Source organism: Rhinopithecus roxellana, chromosome 17 (genome assembly GCF_007565055.1).
Source record: "Rhinopithecus roxellana isolate Shanxi Qingling chromosome 17, ASM756505v1, whole genome shotgun sequence".
Taxonomy (NCBI): domain Eukaryota; kingdom Metazoa; phylum Chordata; class Mammalia; order Primates; family Cercopithecidae; genus Rhinopithecus; species Rhinopithecus roxellana.
The window spans coordinates 87,655,931-87,680,125 of record NC_044565.1 but is presented as its reverse complement, the minus strand read 5'-3'; the positions used below and the strand labels follow the sequence as shown (position 1 = coordinate 87,680,125).

At 46.0% G+C, this 24,195-nt stretch overlaps 1 protein-coding gene across 2 annotated transcripts in view; it reads right to left on the bottom strand.

The window, feature by feature from the left end:
• ASAP2 (ArfGAP with SH3 domain, ankyrin repeat and PH domain 2) overlaps positions 1 to 24,195 on the bottom strand; it is a 203,414-nt gene that overhangs the window by 110,271 nt on the left and 68,948 nt on the right. For both annotated transcript variants that reach the window (XM_030920466.1, XM_030920467.1), the window contains exons 2-3: positions 21,117 to 21,189; positions 3,044 to 3,189 (exon numbers count right to left, since the gene is read on the bottom strand). In XM_030920466.1, the coding sequence (XP_030776326.1) occupies positions 3,044 to 3,189; positions 21,117 to 21,189 (219 nt within the window). The remainder of the gene's footprint in view (positions 1 to 3,043; positions 3,190 to 21,116; positions 21,190 to 24,195) is intronic.

Sequence of the window (24,195 nt, the reverse complement as noted above, 5' to 3'; positions counted from 1 at the left end):
ACAGGGTGGTGAGCAATGTACCAGCTGTAACATGCAGGCCCTGCTCTGCTTTCTGCTTTTGCAGGAAATTTTATAAAGGAGAGGGAGGAATTGCTTTTATTTAACTACGCGCAACTGCCTTTGTTGTTAACTGAGACAAGTTAGTTTCGTCCGAATTCCATGGTGTGGAGCTCCAAGTGGGCTTGCCTAGGCAAGGACTCGGAGCCTCCCAAGAGAGATACTAGCTTTTTCTTCTTCTTCTTCTTCTTTTTTGAGACAGGGTCTCACTCTCTGTCACCCAGGTGGAGTACAGTGGCGTGATGTCAGCTCACTGCAATTTCCGCTTCCTGAGCTTAAGCAATTCTTCAGCCTCAGCCTCAGCCTCCCGAGTAGCAGGGACTACAGGCATGAGCCACCACGCCCAGCTAAGTTTTGTAATTTTTATAGAAACAGGGTTTCCCCATGTTGCCCAGGCTGGTCTTGAACTCCTGGGTTCAACGCAATCCACCCACCTTGGCCTCCCGAAGTGCTGGGATGACACATGTGAGCCATTGTGCCAGATACTAGCTCTTCAGACCATTCAGGGCCTCAGTTATCTAATCTGTAAAGTGGGAATGACATTGACTGACCTTATGGGATTGTCGTAAGAATTAAATAAGCTATCCTGTATAAGAGTCACCAGCTGGCTATAATCTATCCACAGAATCAGGTATGGCGTTAGTCTCTCCATGTTAGAGCTGAGACAGTCCAGGTCTAGCCATCAGGTGAATAAAGCTAAAGGGCTAGGTGTCTGGGAGGGAGAAGCAGAACCCGGGCCTCCACCCATCTCCTACATCGTTGGCCATCGTGGGCTGGCTGCTTTCTAGGCCCCCTGCTTGGCAGCCCCGCTGGGACTTCCCTTCGCCATCATCTTCTTGGAATTCCCTTCCACTGCTTGCTTTCCTGTGTTGGGTCCTGTTTCCCGACTTTCAATTTCCTCTTTCTTGGCTTTCCCCTTCATTTTACTAAAATACATCCTTTAGGAGTTTCAGAGAAATGACACATGGGAGCCAAAGTTTTTGAGCCTTGCATGTCTGAAAATATCTTTAATTCTACTCTCATATTTGATTGGCTGGGCGTAATTCCAGGCTGAGTTAGTTTCCTCACGATTTTAGTGGCACTGCTCCACGCCGTAATGTTCCCAGTGCTGCTGCTGAGAAGCTCACCACCATTCTGATTCCGAATCCTCTGGGTGCTGTCTGGAAGCTTTTAAGATCTTTTGCAAGTTCACACAAGGATGCTTAGGGCAGGTCTTTTCCCTGATTGCGCTGGGCACTTGCGAGCCTCTCAACTTGGAGACTCTTCCGTTCCATTTTTAGAAACTGCCTTTAGATTTGTTGCACTGATGACATCCTTCTTTCTTTCTAAAACACCTGCCAGTTGGATGCTGGGCCTTGAGAATTAATCCTTGTGTTGTCTTTTATCTATTTCCCACTTTTTGGTCTTTTGGATCTATTTTCTAAGAGATTTCCTCTACTCCAACCCTTCCTGTTGGATTTTTAATGTTATATGTTCTTACCTTAGTCATGTCCCTGGCCTTCTTTAATAGCAAGCTGCATCCCAGTCTTCCCGTACGTTTATTTTTCTGCTAATTCTGGTCTCCCTCATGCTGGAGGCTGCTCATCTGTACTGAAGCGTGAGGCACCAGGAGGCTCACAGGCAGCTCTGTGTGTGTGGAAAGGGCTTATCCACCCAGGTGTGGGCAGAGCAGGCAGCCAACTGACTTTTCCACCAGGAGACGCCCTCCATGGCAGTATCTATGGATCTCTACCCTGGGCACATGCAGTTTCTCCAGTTTAAAAAAAATCTCCACTCTTTCCTGACCCGGTGGTGAGACCCTACCATGCATGCCTGCCAGCATCCAGGGCAGGGGGCTAAGGCAGGGCGAGGGCTCCACTGCTGAGCAGGTGGGCTGCCACTCTAGGATAGGGATGAAGGGGGATGAGCTCAACCGAAGCCCCAAGGGATTTCAAATTCCTCCAAGTGAAAAGCTCAAGTAGAGCAACAGCTTTTTACTTTTACCATTCCTACAGAAATGTTAATAAGTGAAGATGGGGAGAGAGAGCAAGGACCCGAGTGCTCCTGCTCTTCCCCTTCCCATTAGGAACTCACACGTGATGCTCCCTCACTTCCCCCTTCTAAGGCCGGTCTCACAAAACCACTGTCATCACCGTCTCAAGAATAAGCTGTTTTTCACTTGTTATGAGCTTTCTAATAGAGGACATGAAAAAGATGCTGTTATTTGTGGCCTACAGAGAAAGCATTACTGAGTTCTTGACCTCTTCCATGACCTTTAGGAGAAACTGGAGAAGACAAACAGGAAAGAAACGCTGGGGCAATCCCAGGGTCCATTCCACCAGGGCAGGGTCCCAAACAGCCCTCTTGGGCTGCCCACTTCTTCAAAACGTTGTCCCTATCACGAGGACAGCACAGAGCTGCCAGGCACAAGAAAGGCGCGATTCACCCACAGTACCAAGCAGCAGCCACAGGCAGCAGGCACCAGCACCGCATTCCCACGGCTGAAAACTCAGGCACTGCTCTCAGGCCAGGATTTTTTTTTAGGTTCTATACTTGGGAGAACAAAAGGCCTTTAAATATTCATGGTGATTTCTGTGCTTTGATTACAGGTTACCTTGCTGTGTAAGACGGGCCTGAAACATATTTATTAAATATTATAAGCTTAAATGCCTACTATAATTACCAGAAAGAGAGTATTCTACACAGTTTAGAAACTATTAAAAATTCAAATCAGAGGCCCTTAAGAAGATGAATGCATTTACCCGTTTTGTCCCATAGCTGTGTACATTTAAATTGCAGAGCTGAATTTTAAGTCCTGCTAAAGTAAAAATTACAATTTTAAACTTTATTCCAAATTGACCCAATGTGTATAGAAAACATAATTATTTTAGGTACCCAAGGAACTATGAAATGCATTCCTAGTTTATCAAACAAACCTTAAGTATCCTCTACTGAGCCTCTTTCCCATCTGAAGTAACCACAGCATTTCATACACAGAGCTGCTTACCAGGTTTTTGAAAAGTGCTGTCAACTCCTTTGTAAACACTGAGAACTTCAGGAATGCACTTCCTAAATCCGGGTCATCTCTGCATACGCAGTTGCCACCGAACTTCTCCAGAGCCTGGGTGTACTGCTCTTCATTTTCCACGTGAGCTGCAACAGAATGAGGGAGGCACTGTGAGTCTCAGGCATGCCACCCTCACTCCCCACCAGGTTCTTCTCGGTTCTGAATAACACTGAACACATCAGCAGAAGAAAAATCTGAGAAAAATCAAGCTGCACCAGGAACAGAAATAGCTTCGTTATCCTGATAACAACCCGTGGTGCCGGCAGCAGATCCCAAAGAACAATGTGGGGTGCAAGAGGGGAAGCCTTTGCCCACGTCCAGTGGTCCTCAGCATTACCAGATGAGACGGCCGAGGACACACAACATGTCCACCCCTCCGAGGACTCTTCCTTCACCAAATGATGGCAGAAGTCACCAGACTCAGTCCCCTCCCAGAAACTCAACCACAGATGCGCCATTCCTCTCTAGCCTGAAGCCCAGGACTCTAATTCAGAGCCACACACCGCAGCTCCTTCTCCTTTTCACACAGGAACAGCAGTGGTCTTGCAGCTTCAGTGGCCCTGCTCAGGATGCAACTTCTACCCAGGGGCCCTTCCCTCCCAAACTCCTCTGCATCCTACAGACTCATGCTTCCTCCAGGAAGCCTTCCATGACTCTGCCCTACACCCTGGGTATTTCACTGGCACCTCTCCTATCCTTGCACTCAGCATGTTATATTGAAATGGTCTGGTAAATGTGTTCCCTATACACTGGACGTGCTTAGAGTTTACAGACTAAGTTGTATTCATCTTTGACCAAGTTGTGTGCCTGAAATATTAGACAACATACATGTTGTTTGAGCAGAAAAAGGAAACCAGGTGCTATGTGTCATAGTATTTTATTATTATTTAGGCCTCAAAGTAGCACCTGTTAAGAGTGAAAAATCTGGACTCTGGGTCTCTGGCACAGTGGTTCTCAATCCATACTGGCTACCAAAAGCATGCATGGATTTTCACCAAACTCTAGACACCACTGTCCCATCTCAGACCTCTGATTCAGAACCGTGGGTAGGAATGGGGGAGGGGACACAGGTGATTCTGGTAAATTAATGTGGTTGAATATAATTCCCTCACTACTAGGTCAGGCACTTTCAAATGAAACCAACCAGTCTATAAAAAAACAACTTCTATCTCCATGGCTACCTAATTTCTGTTTTCATCAGTTCAATTGGAAATATAACACAACTATTTACAGGCACAACGGAGCAGCCAGACCTGTGGTGTGAACTTGGATGTGAACTCCACCAGAGACAGCCTTAGTGCTGCAGCTCCTCCACCAGGGGACAGATCCTGAGAGCCCATCTGTAGCTCCCAAATTCCTTCTCGGGGAAATGAGACTACTGTCAGCTAATGCCAATGCCCAGGCTGGGCCTGACAATGAGGGAAACGAGGGAACATTTGTTCCTGGAGGGTTGTCCTGGACCCTCAGCCAATCCCTATGACCCATGAATGGTCTGCTCGCCCATCCTAGGGGGGAAGCACCATGTCCTTGACCTCTAGTGGCATTTGGGGGACTAGAGGGCTCTAATGGGGATCCAGCAGACACAAGAGACAACTCATTTCACTGTTTGAGTCCTTTCCCTTTTTTTAACATTCCAGAAAAGAGCCTGGGAGTTCTAGATACATTAAATGAATTTCTGAGACCAGATTCAACAAATTCAGACAGAAACATACACGTGCACACGCACACACCCGCAAACATAGCTCCTCAGGAGCCCTCGGAAGATCTAGGTTCCAGTCCTATGTCCGCCAGCAAACATCTGTATGACCTTGGTAAGTCACAGTGATGCTGGGCCTGCAGCATCCGCTGCATAAAGGATAAAGACCTGCTGGGAGATGCTCTCAAGGTCAGAGGAGGAATGAAAGAATCAGGTAAAGAGACTTAGTTTACCACACTCGGCACATAAACAGTAACACTAACAAAAGTAACAGCAGCAACAGGTGTCACTTATTCAAAGCACAAACTTTACATATATTTTTTCTAAACTTCATAAGACATGAATTGTTTCTCATAACACTATCAGGAAATTAGGGCTCAAAGAGATCAAATAATTCATCTGAGGAAACACAGCCAGAAAGCGGCGGAGCTGGGATTCAAACCTAAATCTTGTGATTCCAAAGTCCACTCTCCTACTCTACCACGCGATGTTTGTTTCATCGTTAAAAAGTTTACCTTGTCAAACAAAAGTATCTAATTTTTAGGTTTTTAAAATCCAGTTTCACAGATGGATCAATAATTCCTTCTGTTTTACTCTATAATTCTAGAGCGTGGTTAACAGTGAAGGCAAGGTCCTTTCAAACCACATACTATTTTTAAACTATCTCAAAATTAGTGATCAAGACATGGGCAGTTTCGGTGGGTTCAGGAAGGGAGCTGGTGGCCACGGGCAGGCATCTGTCACTACATACTGTCTGTCCACTGGATGACAGAAACAGAAACGCAACCTCCATGCTCCTGCTCACTCCCTCGCTCGCTGCTTTCTGAGCCATGGGTCTTTCAAGAGACACCAACAGGGGGAGCCGGGCCGTGGTGTCCTCCTTCACGGTGCTGGGCAATGAATACAAAGCACCCGGCAGGAGAGAAGCTGAAGACTCTACCCAGCCTCGAGGTGTCCTTCAAACCACGGGGAGGACTGGATCCTCAGTGCTGCTCTAAGTGAACACCCAGCGGGAAGGGACTTCACATATGGTTCATGCCTACTAGGTCGCTTGTAAGTCTTTTGTTCAGTTTAACCTGACAGCACTAAGAGTTGGCTATCATGATCCCTATTTTCTTCGGAACCAAGTGCAGTTCAGAGAGTCATGTCACCTGCCCCAGACCACAGAGTTGGTAGGAGGGTCCATGCACTTTGTGGACCACACAGGCTGCCTCCAGCCCTTGGCAGGAGAGAGGAGCCGGCCTTCTCACTGGTAGTAGGCTTCATGTTCCAGCACCAAGAAATACGAAAGTACTCCTTATCATCCCTCCTTCTGGGCTCCTCAACTGACTACCTGGTATAGGTTAAGTCTTTTTGTTTTTAAAAAAATTATTGGCCGGACACGGTGGCTCACACCTGTAATCCCAGCACTTTGGGAGGCTGAAACAGGTGGATCACCTGAGGTCAGGAGTTTGAGACCAGCCTGGCCAACATGGTGAAACCCTGTCTCTACTAAAAATACAAAAATTAGCCAGGCATGGTGGCACATGCCTGTAATCCCAGCTACTCAGGAGGCTGAGGCAGGAGAATCACTTGAACCTAGAAGGTGAAGGTTGCTGTGAGCAGAGATAACACCAGTGCACTCTAGGCTGGGCAACAGAGCAAGACTCCATCTCAAACAAACAAAAAAAATCTTGTCCTTATATATCTTCTAAATGATGCATTGATCCCCAGCAACCCCAATGTGATCAATTAGTTCTTTGGCTTGTCATCACCATCATCATCTCACGGATTTACATTTACAGCACTTTGATCCACTACAATCAGCACTATCTTCTGATGCTCACACTGTACCAGTTTAGGTCAGTGGGAATCTTTTTGCACTGGTCTAGTTGGGGATTTTTAGATGTATTTTTCAACCCGCAAATGAACTTGAAGCTTCCTGCTGAAGCCCATAAGCCCTGTGTCTTCCTCTAACACCTAGCATGGTGCCCACCATGACAACAGCCATCCCTCCATGAATAACATGGCACTGACTGACCCACTGCTCCGGATCACCCCAAGATGAAGATTTTCCTACTACAGAACAGAAAATCATTGAGTGCGTTTGTTTTCCTTTTGCCAAAAACAACCTTAAAACAGGAACCTAAAATAAATAGCTTGGGAATAAAGTTTCTGGAAAGATCTCAAACTGGGTCTGTCAGCTTTTATTTACAGAATTGTGAAAGCTGTTCTTCTAAAAAGAGCTCACACTCTCACCTCCCCCTTGTTCAAATGTATCTTAAACTCTAATTCTCATTAATGATCCAGATCCAATAATCACTGACCTGGGAGGGACTTTGGAAAATAAGAATCTGAGTCACAGAGACCACGCTAGGACAAGACTTCGTTTCTTCTCAATTCTAAGCCATCACCCCTTTATCTCCCCCACCTCACTGCACGAAACCCACCAATCCCTACAAAAGGATGAACTGAGAGACTGTTACAGAGAAATCAATCATGAAGCCAGCATGCATGTGTACAAACGGAGTTTAGAGGCAATGACTAGGTTTTGTTGTGTGCTTTTTTAGTTTACTGGATTCTGTTATTTAAAAAACTGGTATCAAGGAGAAGGCCCAGTACAAATGGTTTAAGCAAAAATTGCTGGATACAAAAATGACAAAGAATGGCTCCTTTGAGCCCCATCTATTGGCCACACATGCAGATACGGCTCTCTACAGGTCAGTGTGGCCCATGGCACAGTGAGGAAGCCACCAGCACAGCACTGCCAGAGGATGGGCATCCCACGGCCAACTCACCTTCAACTACCTCCTCTTTCATCTCAAGCATAACACTCAGTATTTCCAGCCCTGCAACAGGGATGTGACAGTATGCTGGGGTGAGATACAAGGACACATATGCTCATGGCTGGGATGAATGCCTGGGGAAAGATATGTCAATCCATGCACTGATCACTTACAATGCCATCAGGCAATGGGCTAGGTGCTAAGGACTCAGATGGCAAGGAGACATTGAAATCGGGCTCCAAGGACAGGTAAGACTTGACGAGTAGAGAAGCAGCAGATCACAGAAACAGACAGGCATTAGCCCCAGGGGAACACCAGGGAGTCCTATGTGTTCCCGCTATTAATACTTTCTCTGGTTTTTTCCTTTGTTTTGTTTTGTTGTTGAGACAGAATCTCGCTCTGTTGCCCAGGCTGGAGTGTAGTGGTATAATCTCGGCTCACTGCAACCTCCACCTCCCGGGTTTAAGTGATTCTCCTGCCTGAGCCTCCCGAGTAGCTGACACTACAGTCACGCACCACCGTGCCCGGCTAATTTTTGTATTTTTAGTAGAGATAGGGTTTCACCACATTGGCCAGGCTGGTCTAGAACTCCTGACCTTGTGATCTGCCTGCCTCAGCCTCCCAAAGTGCTGGGATTACAGGCGTGAGCCACCGCACCCAGCCTACTTTCTCTGTTTTAAAGCCCCTGTTGGCATCCAGCTCTCAACTCTCAAAATTGCCACAGGTAACACAGGTCTCATTGTCCCCACCTCCTTAGGGCTCCTATACTCACTGCTGAGTCCTTTCATTCCATGGATCCTGAAAGGTGACCTAGTCTAAACATGGAAACCAAAGCCCAGAGAGGGTGATGACTTGCTCAAGGTCACACAGTGAGTTTGCAGCAGAGCTGGAACAAGAACTCGGGTTTCCTGACTCTGAGTCCAATGCTCTTCCTCCCACAGCAAAAATCGTTTCTTCATTTGCTCATGACATTGTCGCTGTCTTCAGTTCTTAGCTCTTATCTAGGCTAAGAGCTGAAGATAGTGACGATGTACAACCTTCCAGTCAAGTGCATGTACCATTAACCCGAACACCAAGTGCTGTAACCAGCATAACAGAAAGAAGGCAGGGTGCACCAGCCTCATGGCTGCCCAGTCCCCGCCTCCATGCTGACCCAACAAAGACCCTCCAAATCCCTGCTCCAGGCCAGACCACAGGCTACTTGGGAGTCAGGCAGAGGAAAAATCACCTGCTGACACCCCACATTCCAATCTTCCATGCAGACAGCTTGGTGAAGGGAGCATTTAAGGAGAGACATATGTTCTCTACGGCAGCAGCTTGGTGGAGACACTCCTTAGATGGATGACACGACGATTAATCCTCAAATGTGTATCACGACATGAATGTTGTGATGTTGTGCACAACTCTGCATAGCGGAGACCATTTCCTCCGGCTGTCGGCTCTGCATGCCACCTGTTTCCAACCTCACTTGTGGCACGTGATCTCATGGGAATGCAATTTCTTCAAATCAAAGATCATCCCTGTTTCTTAACAGGGTCTCTACCTAGTGGACATCCCGCAAGAGAGAGCCATTTTCAGAACTTTATTTCTAGAATCATCCCAACTAAATGTCTGAAAACATTTTCATTTCCAATTTGCTAATGTGTATCATTCTGGCTAATCCCACTTTCAGAAATCTATCCTAAGGAAATAATCAAGGTGATCAGAGATGTGTGTACAGAACATTTATAAAGAGTGAAAATTTAAAATGTGCTAAGTTCCAACAATATGAAAATGGTTAAATTAACAGTATTTCTACAAAATGGAATATTATGTTGACTTTTAAAATCATGATATAGGAATATGGTAGGAACAGAACGCCAAGTTTAAAAAAGGCAGGACACAAAATTAGATATTTAGTCTCAACTTTGCAAAAAAGCAAAACGTAGAGAGGAGGTTGAAAAGATAATACACCAAAATGCTAACAGTGGTGGGAAAAACTGAGCACTTGCTAGCAGTCAATAACCTGTTATATGCAAGGCCATTATATGCTAGGCCCCAGGCCAAGTGCTTTCTAGATGTTATTTTATTCTCCTCTGAGTGGACTGAGGAAACAGACTGTCGAGGGTGAACCTGCCCAGGGTCATGCAACTTCTAAGAGGCAGAGCCTCATTCCAAGTCAGGGGTGGGCCTCAGACCCAGCGCTCACCTGAGCCTCTGCTGGTTATAAAGATACTGAGACCCCATCAGGGTAAAGGGTCAAGATTTGGTTGGTTTAGTGCTTTTCTGAACTTTCTAAATTTTCTAAACTAAGCTTATCTTATCTTTATAATAACAATGTAAAGAATAAATAAAAACTTACAAAGAAATCTGAAATATCAGCTCTAACTGCCAGATTGTTTCAGTGCTCTGTAACTGTGCCTATTAAGAACATTAGGCCGGGTGCAGTGGCTCACGCCTATAATCCCAGCACTTTGGGAGGCCAAGGTGGGCATATCTCTTGAGGTCAGGAGTTTGAGACCAGCCTGGCCAACAGGGTGAAACCCAATCTTTACTAAAAATACTAAAATTAGCCAGGAGTGGTGGCAGGTGTCTGTAATCCCAGCTCCTCAGGAGGCTGAGGCACGAGAATCACTTCAACCCAGGAGGCAGAGGTTGCAGTGAGCCGAGATCGTGCCACTGTGCACTCCAGCCCGGGTGACAGAGCAAGACTCCATCTCAAAAGAAAATAAATAAACAAATAAATAAATAACATTAGAATCTGTCTTTCTCTCCCAAAGCTTTCCCTGGACAAGGTAACATGAGGGAGACAGCCTTCGAAACTGAGTATACCTGTATCATCTTTGACAAGACAGAAGTAGCCACAACCAGAAGGGGCTGAACAAGAATGTCCTCCCTGTTCATAAACCCTGTGAGCTCCTGCGCAGGCTGAGCAACCGGAAAGGATGCCTCTCACCGGCTTCTTCCTGCCACTTCCACTTCCTCTGCCTTCTCCAACACCCCAGGCTTCTTCCACTTTCAAAACCCATTTCCATCATCTTTCCTAGGAAGTCCCTTGGAATGTGATTCCTTGAGAAACCGCCAGTCTTTGTGGATAGTACCCCAGGATGCATCTAGTCTGGTGGTGTTCAGCACAGGCAGCTAGCAATGGAGTTCACTAATAAGACCAAGGTGTGGGCTATTAAAACACAAAACCTGTTGTCTATGATCATCCCATCCTCTTTCATCCTGCCTTATATTAATGACCCCATCCTTCCAATGACGATTCAAAGTCTGTGTGAATAACTAAATGTCACCTCAATTACCTCCCTGTGAAGCTTCTACTGCTTGTAGGGAGTACACGTGGAAGGCAGGTAACAGGGTGAAGAGTGGCGACTGGGCTACTGCATTTTGTTTGTTTGTTTGTTTTTTGAGACGGAGTCTTGCTCTGTCACCCAGGCTGGATGGAGTGCAGTGGCGGGATCTCAGCTCACTGCAAGCTCCACCTCCCAGGTTCACGCCATTCTCCTGCCTCAGCCTCCCAAGTAGCTGGGACTACAGGCGCCCGCCACCACGCCCGGCTAATTTTTTGTATTTTTAGTAGAGATGGGGTTTCACCATGTTAACCAGGATGGTGTCGATCTCCTGACCTCGTGATCTGCCCGCCTCGGCCTCCCAAAGTGCTGGGAGTACAGGCATGAGCACCTTGAATTCCCCAGAGCTCATTCTGTTTCTTGCCTTTGTGTCACTGCACTGAACTGATTGGCTGAGCACTCTATGGGGAAAGGAATACATTTTCTGGGAGCTGGTAACAGAAAAGGCTTCTTGGAGCAGACAACGTTTAAAGGAATTTGCTCATTGAAAATGTAGTATGACATGAGACTAAAACTGAGCTACCAGCTGCTTGACTCATTCTCCTTAACCAGAGAGCTGCTTCCATCCTAGGGGTGCTTGAAGGGGGTTGGAGGTGGTGGGGAGGGGGTCTCACTGAAAAACTGGCAGGGCTTTCCTTTAGCCTGGAGACAGGCTACCCCAAGGTGTTTGGATTCAAAGCCAAGAGGTGAATTCAACATTTGTTGAATGGGGAGTACAAGCTATTAGAAATTTTACTCCCAATTATATTCACACCCTTTAATGGGGGAAGAGTTCATGTTGGCAAAGCAATCTGATTCGCTACATTACAGAATGTGCATTTAGCCAGGGTAAGCAGATTTCAGCCCTTCATTTTTGCCATGTCATACCCCATGACTTACGTGCTCACCACAGTGATGACTTAAGAACACGCCAGTGCCCCCACCCAACTCCATGCAGGGCACAGCCTCTAGGAAGGAAGCTGACTCCTGTGGTTCCATGAGATCCCGAGATCTCACCCTCAGGGACAAGCAGCCCTTGGAAAGTGCGTAGTCTCTAAAGCCTCAGACAGTGGCTACCATGAACACTGTGGAGATGACATACATGTAAAACTAATCTTTCATCCTTACAACTCTGCAGGATTTTACAGATGAGGAAACAGATGAAGTCATCGTGTTGATTGGGTAGAAGATTTAAGCTCAAGGTCTGAGCTTTTTCGCTTGGTGTGTTGGGTTTGTGGACAGGATTATGCGGGTATGTACATCCCAAACAGTGTATGCAAAATTATGTAAAGGTACCTTTTCCTGGAGGGATCATCCAAAGCAGCCTTCTTATTTGTACGGATGTCCATGATAACCAAAAGATTAAAGAACCACTGATGAAACCACAGCCCCATGTCTTACAGATGCGTGTGGCCACCGGCTTGGCCCACAGACTGGCTGACTATAAACACCGGCCAAATTAAATAGCAGATACCTCTGAACCGAAGTATGATTCATGCCAACACTTGGACGTCAGTTAAGTCACAGACCTCTGCGTTCCTTCAGAGGTACCTTCCTTCCATGACTAATGCAGTGGTCACTTTGGACAGGATTCCACAAATCACCATCTAAATTCCAATCATTGTTGTTAGCCAGCAGCAGGGAGACGGCTGGACTCCAGAGCCTCACAACTGGAAAACATCTCCAGGGCCTTCAAGCCCATGTCCTCACCTCCCTCTACAACTTCCTCAGAGACAGGGGCTGACCACCCGCTGCAAGAACCTCCAGCCACCAGCTCGCCACTCAGGCTGCTCACCCAGTTATCCTCTCCTTCATACCTGAGTCAAGGCTTGTTCTTGTGAAAGCCTCCTCTAGAGAGGAACAAATACTACGTCTACCTTCCTCGGCCCAGAGAAAGCCCTTCATGTACGCCCTCTCCCACCCCTTCTGAAACTAAGAGCCCCATGTCCTTCAGATATCCATCCTACAAGGATATTTCTCCATCTCTACGATTTTCAGGTTCTTCTTTATATGCTGCTCTTACAACTAAATAATGAAACAACAACCTTCTTTATAAGCACCAAAGACTTCACTGAGGTCACGTGTGGCTCGCCTTTGGGACATGTGCCATGTACTGGCTCACACTGATCTTGTAATCAACCAAAACCACCTGGAATTTTTCAGAAGGACTACGATGGCTCAGTCAGGTGGCACATAGGGTGCTCCCCACGTTGTCATTTGTTTTCTCCACAGTGTGCCCCTAGCAACTTCCTGACTCAGCAACAGGCAGCATGCTGCAGCAGTCAGAAGCAGAGACGGGTACACTCACCTGGTTTTGAATCTGAACTCCTCCAACTGTTGGCTAGATGACACCGGCAAATCGCTGCCCAGTGCCTCTGTGAGCTCATCTGTCAATGAACAGGACCTAACTCACAAAACTGTAAGGATGGAATTCACATAAAGTTTTTGTTTAGCTTTATAATAGAAATATTCTAACAAATACCTCATGAGTATTTATTACCACTATGCTTCTACCCTCAAGTTGGTGAATATCAATATTCTTTATCATCATTTATCATCTATTTCTTTTTAAACACACACGGTGTACATAAATTTTGTATCCTGAATTTTATTGCTGAAGATTTCATCATAAGCATTTTTCTTCCTGTTGCTATATAAACATAATTCCAGCAAGCAGCTAAATCCTAATTCAGCTTTACATAGGAGGCATTCAATTTCTCACTTTGATAAGCAGTGCAACAAGACAGTGAACATCTTCGTGCATGGATCTCCTTCCACGAAAATATTTTTATTTTTCTTGATGTGCACCACCAAACTGCTTTCCAAAAACTCTGCGTGCATGTTTTCAGTGCCGCAACAATAGAGCACAGTACTAGTTACTGTAAGCTTGCCAAACAGTAAGGATTATTCCGATCTTGTTATTTTCTCATGTAATAGGTAGAAATCAGACACAATATATATATATATTTTTTAATATTTTTTTCTTTTTCAAAAAAATATCCTTTTCCTTTTTTCTGTTTTGGAGATAGGGTCTCACTCTGTCACCCAGGATGAAGTGCAGTGGTGCAATTTCAGCTCACTGCAGCCTCAACCTCCCAGGTTCATGTAATCTTCCTGCCTCAGCCTCCCAAATAGCTGGGATTACAGGCATACACCACCATGCCCAGCTAATTTTTGTATTTTTTTGTAGAGACAGGGTTTCACCATGTTGCCTAGGCTGGTCTTGAACTCCTGAGCTCAAGTGATCCATCTGACTCAGCTTCCCAAAGTGCTAGGACTACAGGCATGAGTCACCGTGCCCAGCCAGTATCTTCTTATTGCACAGTGAAACTTCATTTCCTCAACTATTATATTTGTTCTGAACTGCCTTGCTCTAATTGATAATATCTACAATAGAAATAGTTTTCTGTATGAATTTAAAGTGTACTTTCATATCATATTCTAACACTGCAAACAACAGGCAGGAACGCACACACAAAGTTGTTGTATTCTCATTTTCTTTTGTAGGTGGGAGATGGTAAGGATTTGAGGGGAAATCAGCATTTCTTTCTTTGTACTTTTAAGAATGGGATAATTTTCTAGGATATTCTGATTGAGGGTAGGAATATCACTCTCAATAAGAATGTTCTAACAAGTCCTTATGACAGAGTAATTCTAGAGAAGTGAAAATGAAAATCTTTTGTTGCTTCCTTCTTGATAGAGATGAATTTTTCCACCCACTGATATGTCAAACAGCTGAAAAATGTTAGCTTCAACTTCCTGGGGTGTGGAGGGAACACCTTTGGGCTGAGCCAGAGCTTGGGAAATTTTAGACAAGAGTTTTAAAATAAATATGAACTTTTTTTTAAGAGGTCAGATAGCAATCAATCACTGAGTGGCAAAGAGTTTCTCATAAATCATTATGACAACTGCTTTTGCAAACCTGAGGTAAGACTCTCCAGAAATACAGCTGGCTGGGTTGCCATCATTTTGAAGACTGGGAGCAAACATAACACACTGGCTATTGTGGAAGAAGACTACTGTTTTGCTACATGTGGGACATGCGGATACCCTTTTGGCCCAGTCCAGTGTTTAAAGTGGGGATGGGGGGTTCTAAGGTAGGATTCTCAAAGCCCAGCGCTGTCACCTGGGAGCTTTTTCAATTGGCAAATACTCAGGCTCCATCCCTGACCTGCTGAACCAGAAACTCAATCCCTGTTTTAACAAGACCCCAGGGGGATTCTGATACTCTCTCAATTTTATAACCACTGCTCTAATGCAGGGATTCAGAAACTTCTTCCTAGAAAGTCAGAGAGTAAATATTTAAGCAGGGCGCTAACCCCATCATGAGGGCCCCGCTCTCATGCCCTCATCTAAAGCTAATTACTTCCCAAAGGGCCCATCTCCAGACACCATCACACTGCGGGTTGTTGAGGCAATACTGAGGTTATTGTGTAGGTAATGATGGTACGATACCATTCTTAGCTTTCAGGCTGTGAAAACACAGGTGTCTGGCCACAGTTTTCCAACCTCCATTTTAAGGCATCTTAAATTTCCTTCTACATAAATCCATATAAATCCTCAAAGAAGAGAATACAGGGCCTGTCATAACACAAACCGCTTATATCTAAAATTGTAAGTTCACCTCTCCTACACTAAGAAAGCAGTGTAAGAACATACCTCAGGAACCTGATAATGTATAAACACTAAGTATTTACTGGGCACCTATTATCTGCCCACGAGCATGGCGGCCACTGCAAGAAACACACACAGGAGGTATATCGCAGCTGTCACACTTACCACGTGTATGTCCAGAACCATGCATGGTAATTTTTCATGTTATCTCACTTAACCTTCACCAGCAATCCTATGACCCATTAAATTCCCATTTTACACATGAGCAAATTGAGGCTCAGAAAGGTAAAATAATCGTCCTAATGTCATAGGCTTTTTCAGTGGCATTGCTAGCTTTTAATCAAGGGTTCTTGGATTCTAATATCTATGTCTTCTTTATCCTAAATGACACTGACACCGTCTCCCAGAATTGGTCTTTCACCTCAAGGGCTTCTAATTAACCAAGCAAAGATCAACAGATACAAAACTACTAGAGAACAATCGGGAGCAATACTTAAAGTGTTAACAGTGCCTGCATGTTAGGTACCCTTTAATTTGTAGCTGAACGAAACAGTGGAAACTGATTCAACCTCCAAATCCTAAGAATTCAGGAGAGGTGTGGTAGAGAGAATAACATCTCCTCCACCACCAGATGCCCACCTCCTGATCCCTGGAACTTGTGAGTATGTTATGCTACTTGGCAAAGAGGAATTGAAATTGTAGATGGAATAAAGTTGCTAATCAGCTGAACATGAGATGGGGAGATTATCTGGATTATCTGGGTGAGGCCAATGTCATCACAAGGGTCCTTACATGTAGAAGAGGGAGGCAGAAGAGTCAGTGTTTGCTATGGGACTGAATTGCATCCCTTCCCCCAAATTCATATATTAAAGCCCTAATCCCCAAGGTAATGGTGTTTGGAGATGGGGCCATTGGGAAGCATAATAATTAGGTTTAGATGAGGTCAAGTGGGTGAGGCCCTCCTGATGGCATTAGGGTCCTTATAAGAGGAGAGAGTGGACAGCTTGCTTTCTCTCGCTACCATGTGAGGGTACAGGCAGAAGGTGGCTGTCTGCAAACCAGGAAGGAGAGGACAGCCCTCATCAGAACCCAACCACACTGGCACCCTGATCTTGGACTTCCCAGCCCCCGGGACTGTGAGAAAATAAATTTCTGTTGTTTAACCCACCAGTCTATGGTATTTTGTTATAGCAGCCCGAGCCAACTAAGCGTCAGCAATGCGGTGTGAGAAAGACATCACCGGCCATGACCAGCTTTGAAGATGGAAGGGAGTTGTGAGCTAAGGAATGCAGGTGGCCTCTAGGAGCAGGAAAAGGATTTCCCTTAGAGCCTCAGGGAAGGAGCCCTGTTGACACCTTCATTTTAGCCCAGTGAGACCCATGTTGGGTTTCCCAGGCAGAACTGAAAGGTAACTTTGTGCCATTTTAAGCCAACTCATTTTATGGTAATCTGTTACAACGGCATGCCATTTCTTAGTGACTCACTGAAGTCTTCAAGATGTCACTTGTGTGACAGACACACTAAAGGCATGGTGGCTTTGAAACAGAGAGGGCCACTCATTGCACACAACCCTGACACAGCAGTAAGACCATTGGGGTCTGAGCTCCAGCTGCACAGACACCTCGGGTTTTAGGGTTAGGACTTTTCAGGACTCAGACTCACGACCTTAGAATAACTCAATAACTATTACAGGGAGGCTGAGCCTGGTGGATCACTTGAGGTCAGAAGTTTGAGATCAGCCTGGCCAGCATGGTGAAACCCCAACTCCACTAAAATTACAAAAATTAGCCGGGTGTGGTGGCAGATGCCTGTAATCCCAGCTACTCGGGAGGCTGAGACAGGAGAATCGCTTGAACCCAGGAGGTAGAGGCTGCAGTGAGCCGAGGTCGTGCCACTGCACTCCAGCCTGGGCAACAGAGAGAAGCACCATCTCAAAAAAAGACAAAAAAAAAAAAAAAATAAGAATCTATTACAAGACAGTCAAAGAGGGTTATGCTGAAGTCAAAGAGGGCTAAGTCTGGATGAAGATGGATGGGGAGGCAAGGGCAGGTCCCCTCCAGGTGACTGGGATGGGGAGGCCTGTCTGCAGACCGGGTGGAGCTGTGCGAAGACACAGAAGTACAGCTGGCACACACTCAGGAAGCAGTGACAGGCCAGTGGCCTGCAGTGAGGGACACTGGGGCAGAGATGGGTCAAACGGGGCCAATCTGTGACAAAGTAGGAAAGCAGGTGGAGGAAATCCTGGTCCCAAAGAAGTTAAGAAACATGAGACAAGAAAGGGAATATGGCAGTATGAAGCATAAACGCTAATTTATTCTCACTGTTCTTTCTATCATACATAAAATAAGTGCTCTTCCTATACAGGAATTGCCTTAGGTCTTTATCCTCATGATCAAATCACTACGGGGACTTCTCCTTTGGAACCAGCTGCCTTCAGAGCCCATGTCTGTGTAGTTACAGGGCACCTAAGCCAACTGTGGTCGCCGGCACTCAGTCCCTTCTTGAATATGCCTGACTTATTTCTGACATCTAGTTCTAAAAAAATTTAATCTATCCTTAGACTTCTCTGCTAAATATATGCAAAAGAACGTGCTACTAAAAGCAGTTCTAAAGAGTTCCAAAGACACTGTGAACAATGTCAGCAACATGACAGGAGAAAGTATCGCGTTTCCTCAGGTGACTTCTTCGCAGTAGACAACGCTTGTTCTGAAATAAAGATTTCAGGATCAGGCTCTGGTTTTAGGACTTAGGACTTTTCAGGACTCAGACTCATGACCTTAGAATAACTCAAACTTGGCATGACATAATAGATGGCTAAAGGATGACAAAAATAGGAGACCCCTCCAAGGTCACACACCAGGCTGTTATGTGCAGGGCCTTGGAAAGGACATGAGCCCAAGGAGCTACGTTAAAATCCCAGCCCTGTCACTGTAGAGCTTTGTGACTTTGAACAGACTCAACTTCCTTGGATGTCAGTGTTCTTTCATAAAGTGACAAATGCTATTTTAAGCAAACAGCAAAGCATGAGCAGAGGGAAGAAGGCACAAAACGTGGCTCGCTGGGGAAAACTGCAAGTTATTTCAAAGAAGGGCACAGAGGAGTCCAGCTGGGGAGGGTCGGGACAGGTGGCCTGAGTCCAGACAATGCACAGGAGCTTGGAACGCATCTGGTGTTCTGCAGCATTTACTCACCTGAGGCTCACAGTGGGGTGATCAGGGGAGGTAGGACGGTTTCATAGACAAATGAATTGGAAAGGATTAAGGCCGATAACCACTCACAATCCACATTACTAGCCCATTAAAATCTTTGGATGGTTCTGTAGTAAGAGAACCATCTTTATCCCAATTGCTCTAAAATCCTAAAGCCCACAAGAGGCCTTCCTTCTCTCTCCCATGCTCTGGAACTGACTTCCACCAACTTCAAAGAGGGTGACGAAAAAACGCTGTAGAGTTTTAGGCAGAGAAGTAACACCAGTGGGGCTGCATTTTAGGAAACAACGCTGGAGGGTGGGCAGAAATAGGAATGAGGTTTGTGGTACACGCTCAGCAATATGGGTCAGCAAGGCAAATTACACAGAGGTGCTGTTAAACTCCTGCAGGCCAGCCTCCTGACACTGAAGCACTAGCGCCTTCTCCCTTCAAAGGCAGGTCTGTTTATAAGCTGCACCGCTAGCTGCTGGGCCAGCCCTGGGAGTCACACAAGTCCCTCCTCCAGACTAGCAGCAGCTACACAGCCAGTGTTTGCACAAGAAGCAGATTATTTCATTTTTATTTCTGATAAAGGCCGCCTTTTCACCATACGACTATAAAATCATTTTTGAGTCTGACCAGAATATCAAATATCCCTCAAGTTATAAACTCAGAAAGTCCAAGTGAACCCAGTACAAAAAAAAAATCTTCCTAGATACTTTTCGAAATCTGGTGCTTGTCAACGAAACTGGGTGTACCATTCCTTAGCGACTCACTGAAGTCTTCAAGATGTCACTCGTGTGACAGACACACTGAAGGCATGGTGGCTTTGAAACAGAGAGGGCCACTCACTGCACACAACCCTGACACAGCAGTAAGACCATGAGGGTCTGAGCTCCAGCTACACAGACACCTCGGGAACACCCTGAACTCTCTGATCTGCAGGTTCCTCATTTGTATAAGGAGAATCAGTTGTTGACAAGATTAGCACAATGTACAGAAAGCACAAGATACATAGTAAGTGTTCAAAAAAATCAAAACTACCATTATTGCTCCCTGCCCCACACTTAACCCAGGTAAAAAAGCTAGAGGCGGATGGCCACTTTCCGTATCAGTTTTAGAAAAGGCCTGTCAGTTTCCCCTGCTCTAATTGTGACTGGGGTTGGGGTGAATCTTCAGATCAGTTTCGGGAGGCCTGACACTAACAGTGGTGACTCTTCTAACCCATGTGCATCACACATTTCTCACGCAGGTCTTCTTTCATTTTGGTCAGCAGCATTCTGTAGTTGTTGATGTAGGATTCCTGTGCATCTTCTGTCAAATTCGTTCCTAAATACACTTGGCAATGCTCGACTGTAACATCATCCTGCACTTGGGATTCCCTGATAGATTCTTCCCAACTGTGGCTGGCACAGCTCTCATGGGGGGAGAGTCAAGAGCAGCAACTAGAGCTTGTGCCCACTCTATTGTAACTGTGGGCACAAGTTACACAGTTACAATAACTCTCATGGGGGGAGGGGGAAGGGGTGGGCAGGTGGAATGTGTACTTCCAGGTCGTTCCCCTTCCCTCCTGACACCATGACCATCTAAGGCACTCCCTGTCCTCCTGCTCCAATCACCCCTTTCACTAAAGAAAGACACCATGAGGGTGAGATGACACAGTATAGATTAAAGGACCTGAGTACTTCCACGGGAGCAGACCCCAGGTCCCTCCTCCTCCCACCCTGTCACCCAAACTCTATCTGTACCTGAGCAGGGGGCAAGCTCCCCTTAGCAACCCATCAGCCCCGTTTCAGTCTCTCAGGGACTCCTCACAGTTTCTAGTCCCCCAAGGCTGCCATCTTCTTGTTGCTGAATGAAACTATATAGTCACTTAATGGCTTTTAAAAAATATTTTCTATCATTCGTAGGATTCGTACAAGGGAAGATATGCCACAGGTCACCCACCTGTCATCTTTAAGCCAAAAGTTGCATGGGTTTAAAATATATATATGTGTAAATCTACATCAAATATTACTTTATGTTTGTCTATTTATTCATTTTCTTCCTACACTAGAAAAGGCAAGACTGGGTAAGAGAGAAACGGAAAGGGCACTGCGACACAATTAACAGCAAAAACCAAATGACAGAGGCAGGAATGAATCCAGGTCCCCATCAGCCAGGCTGACAAAGTGGGTACACACAGGACTGTGCTCCAGAAAACAGGAAGTGCAACGTGGGACAGACAGCACGGGGGATGACATCCCACACCTGAATCAGACGACTGGCAAAACAAAACATACTTCTGAAAAAGAAACATCCCAGCTCACCTCTGTGATCTGCATGCCCCGAAAAAGGAGTCTGGCTGCTCATTTGTTAATGGTCATCAATATTATGGTACCAGGACTTCAAATGCCATGTTTTCCACACAGAAACCCCTAGGGAAGGATGCATACTCACCCAGCCCAGAACTGTTGATTGCTTTCACGGATTTCTTCATTTTGTAAAGAACCATCCGGTCCACGTCCAAAGCCTAAAACGTAGAGAATACAGTCATTAAACTGTGTTTGTGCTGAGACCGCACTAGCAGCAAGCACCACGTTGAGTGCCACTCTGAAAGCCCTGCTTGCCTCTGCCAGGTCCCTCTGCACCTGTTTCTGGGAGACAAGCCCTCAGTGTGGTGTGGAAGATTGGTTTCCAAACGGCACTAAGCAGAAGTTTGTTGGCAATTACTGAAAACCAACTCCTCCTCCTACAGCATGCGAGCTGTCTCCTGCTCACAGCACCTGCTGGGCGCGAGCCCTCTGCAGTGAAGTGAGTTACCCCAGCCAAACTCTCAGTTCTCCCTGGTTACCAGCAAGGCTCCGGGATTTGCCTGCCCGCCAGGGACTCCCACCGTGCCTGCGCCCCTTCCCCCTACAGAGCCCTAACAAGGTGTAGGCAACCCCACTCTGGATTTGGAAAAATCCAAATATCATTAGCTTGTAAGCTGTGTTAGAAGACGGGTCCTATTGTTTCCCAAGCCTCAGATTTCTTCTCCAGAAACCAGCAGGAACAATGCCCACTTTGCAGGGCTGAATAATTAGATAGAGGCACTCACATATATAATATTCAGCAAGTATTTATAGAGCAGCTACTACACGGCAGTTGTCTGTGGCACTCACAATATCCAGCATATAGGAGACACTCAAACAGTATTTGTTCAATGACTAATCACACCTGGAAATTTAATTACACCTTGACTTTCACAACAGATACAAAGGTAAAAAGTCCTCTTTTCTTTTTCTTTTTTTTTTTTTTTTTTTTTTGAGACAGGGTCTCGCTCTGTCCTCCAGGCCGGAGTGCAGTGGCGCGATCTCAGCTTACGGCAGCCTGTGCCTCCTGGGTTCAAGCAATTCTCCTGCCTCAGCCTCCCAAGTAGCTGGGATTACAGGGGTACACCACCGCGCCCAGCTAATTTTTGCATTTTTAGTAGAGACGGGGTTCACCATGTTAGACAGGCTGGTCTCAAACTCCTGACCTCAGGTGATCTACCTGCCTCAGTCTCCCAACATGCTGGGTAAAAAGTCCTTTTAACCCACTTACACAACATAGAAAAGCAAAGGGTGACTTGTGACTGGAGGGAGAGAACGTTTGTGAACGGGGATAGTGATGCCAATCACAGGCTATCCTATAAAAACTAAAGGGAGCACCCTGCCCTACAGCTACTGGCACTTAATAACTACTGCTATTGAGTGTCCATTATTACCCCATAGTGAGTCTAGATCATAAAAACCTGCAACGACCTGTCATCCGAAACACGGCACAGCTCCTCAGAGCAATGGATTCTGGACTTCCAGGCTTCCTGAATTCACCTTTTGAACCAGTTTTCAATAGCAGAATCGTAAGCCCTAGTTCTAATGCCACGATGATAATTTTATTGGATGCTAAAAACAGACACGATTAGTGCTGACAATTTTAAAGGGAAAAATGATCACAAGGCACCAGACATTTGACGGAGTGGCTGCAATACAAAGAGAAGTTATAATCATGTCATTACACATTTGTCCAAGCCCTTGGAATGTATAAGAGTGAGCCCTAACGTGAAGTAAAGATACAGGTGACAGTGATGTGCCCTTGTCAGTTCACTGAGGGTCACCAGCGCACCACTCGTAGTGTGGGATGTTAATAATGGAGAAGGCTATGCATGTCAAGGAGCAGGGGTATTTGGAAAGTTTCTGTATTTTCCATTCATTTTTGCTATGAACCTAAAGCTAAAAATGTTTATTTAAATAAAAAAGGCATTCTTTTCTGCCACACTAAAGAGTAGAGAGTTACTGATACAAGATGAGTCGAGATTTCTTATATGGAGTTAACTCGTATTTTCCCAAGTGGTCATCTCTGATCCATTCCTAACTTCCTTCAAGATATAAAAGGGGATTTGGAAACAGTAAATAACTCAGGAAAATCACAATTAAATTCTCTTTCTCATGCAGTCTCATCACTTTTCCTCCCCAATCTGCCAGCCACAGACTTGCGGGGCCCAGGCCAGGCTCGGCCAGCACCAGCGGGCAGACTGAGGTTGTGCTCAGGGCTGTGCCAGAAACACCAGGTCCTGAAGCTTAGACCACAGGTCAGAGAGCACAGCTCTCACACATAGAGGTGCCAGCTCAGTGTGCTCCTCAGAGCTCACAGTTCCGCGTCCCAGGTGAGGGGCCATTCTTGAAAAGCACATTTGATTTGGGACCGTGCAGCCTAGCACTCTCGCAGAATCTGGGCCTGCCCAGGCTTTGCCATTGGCTACAGCAGGATCTGATCCACACTTACAATATTAATAAAAGCCGCTCCTCTTTCTAAGCCTCCCCACAGACAGTGGAAGACACCAATGCCAGCCTGTCAGGTTCTCTGGAAGCATTAGAAGTCAGCCACCATTCTAAGCACCTTCCATGGGCCAGGAAGTGTAAAGGGAGAAAACACCTCATGAATAAAGAAGAAAGAGGCCACACACAGCGGCTCATGCCTGTAATCCCAACACTTTGAGAGGGCGATCGCTTGAGGCAGGAGATCGCTTGAGGTCAGGAGTTCGAGACCAGCCTAGCCAACATGGTGAAACCCTGTCTCTACTAAAAATACAAAAATTAGCCGGGTGTGGCGGTGGGTGCCCGTAATCCCAGCTACTCAGGAGGCTGAGGCAAAAGAACTGCTTGAACCTGGGAGATGGAGGTTGCAGTGAGCCAAGATCATGCCACTGTACTCCAGCCTGGGCAACAGAGTGAGACTCTGTCTCAAAAAAAAAAGACGACACAGGACGGCTTGAGGGGCAGGTCCCAGCCCAGGCACTATATAAGGCTTCCTGGTGTTCTCAGAATAATAACTTTAACAAGCTTTAAAAACCTGATCATCTGAGCTCTGCCTGCTTCTCCAGCATCAGCACCTGACATTCTCCCCCACTTTCACATGTACCCCAAGCTTCCATCATAACGAGCTACCTGTGGCTCCCCCTCCACCTGCTGTCTTCCCAGCACGTGCACACACTCTTCTCTCCTGAGAATATCATCCT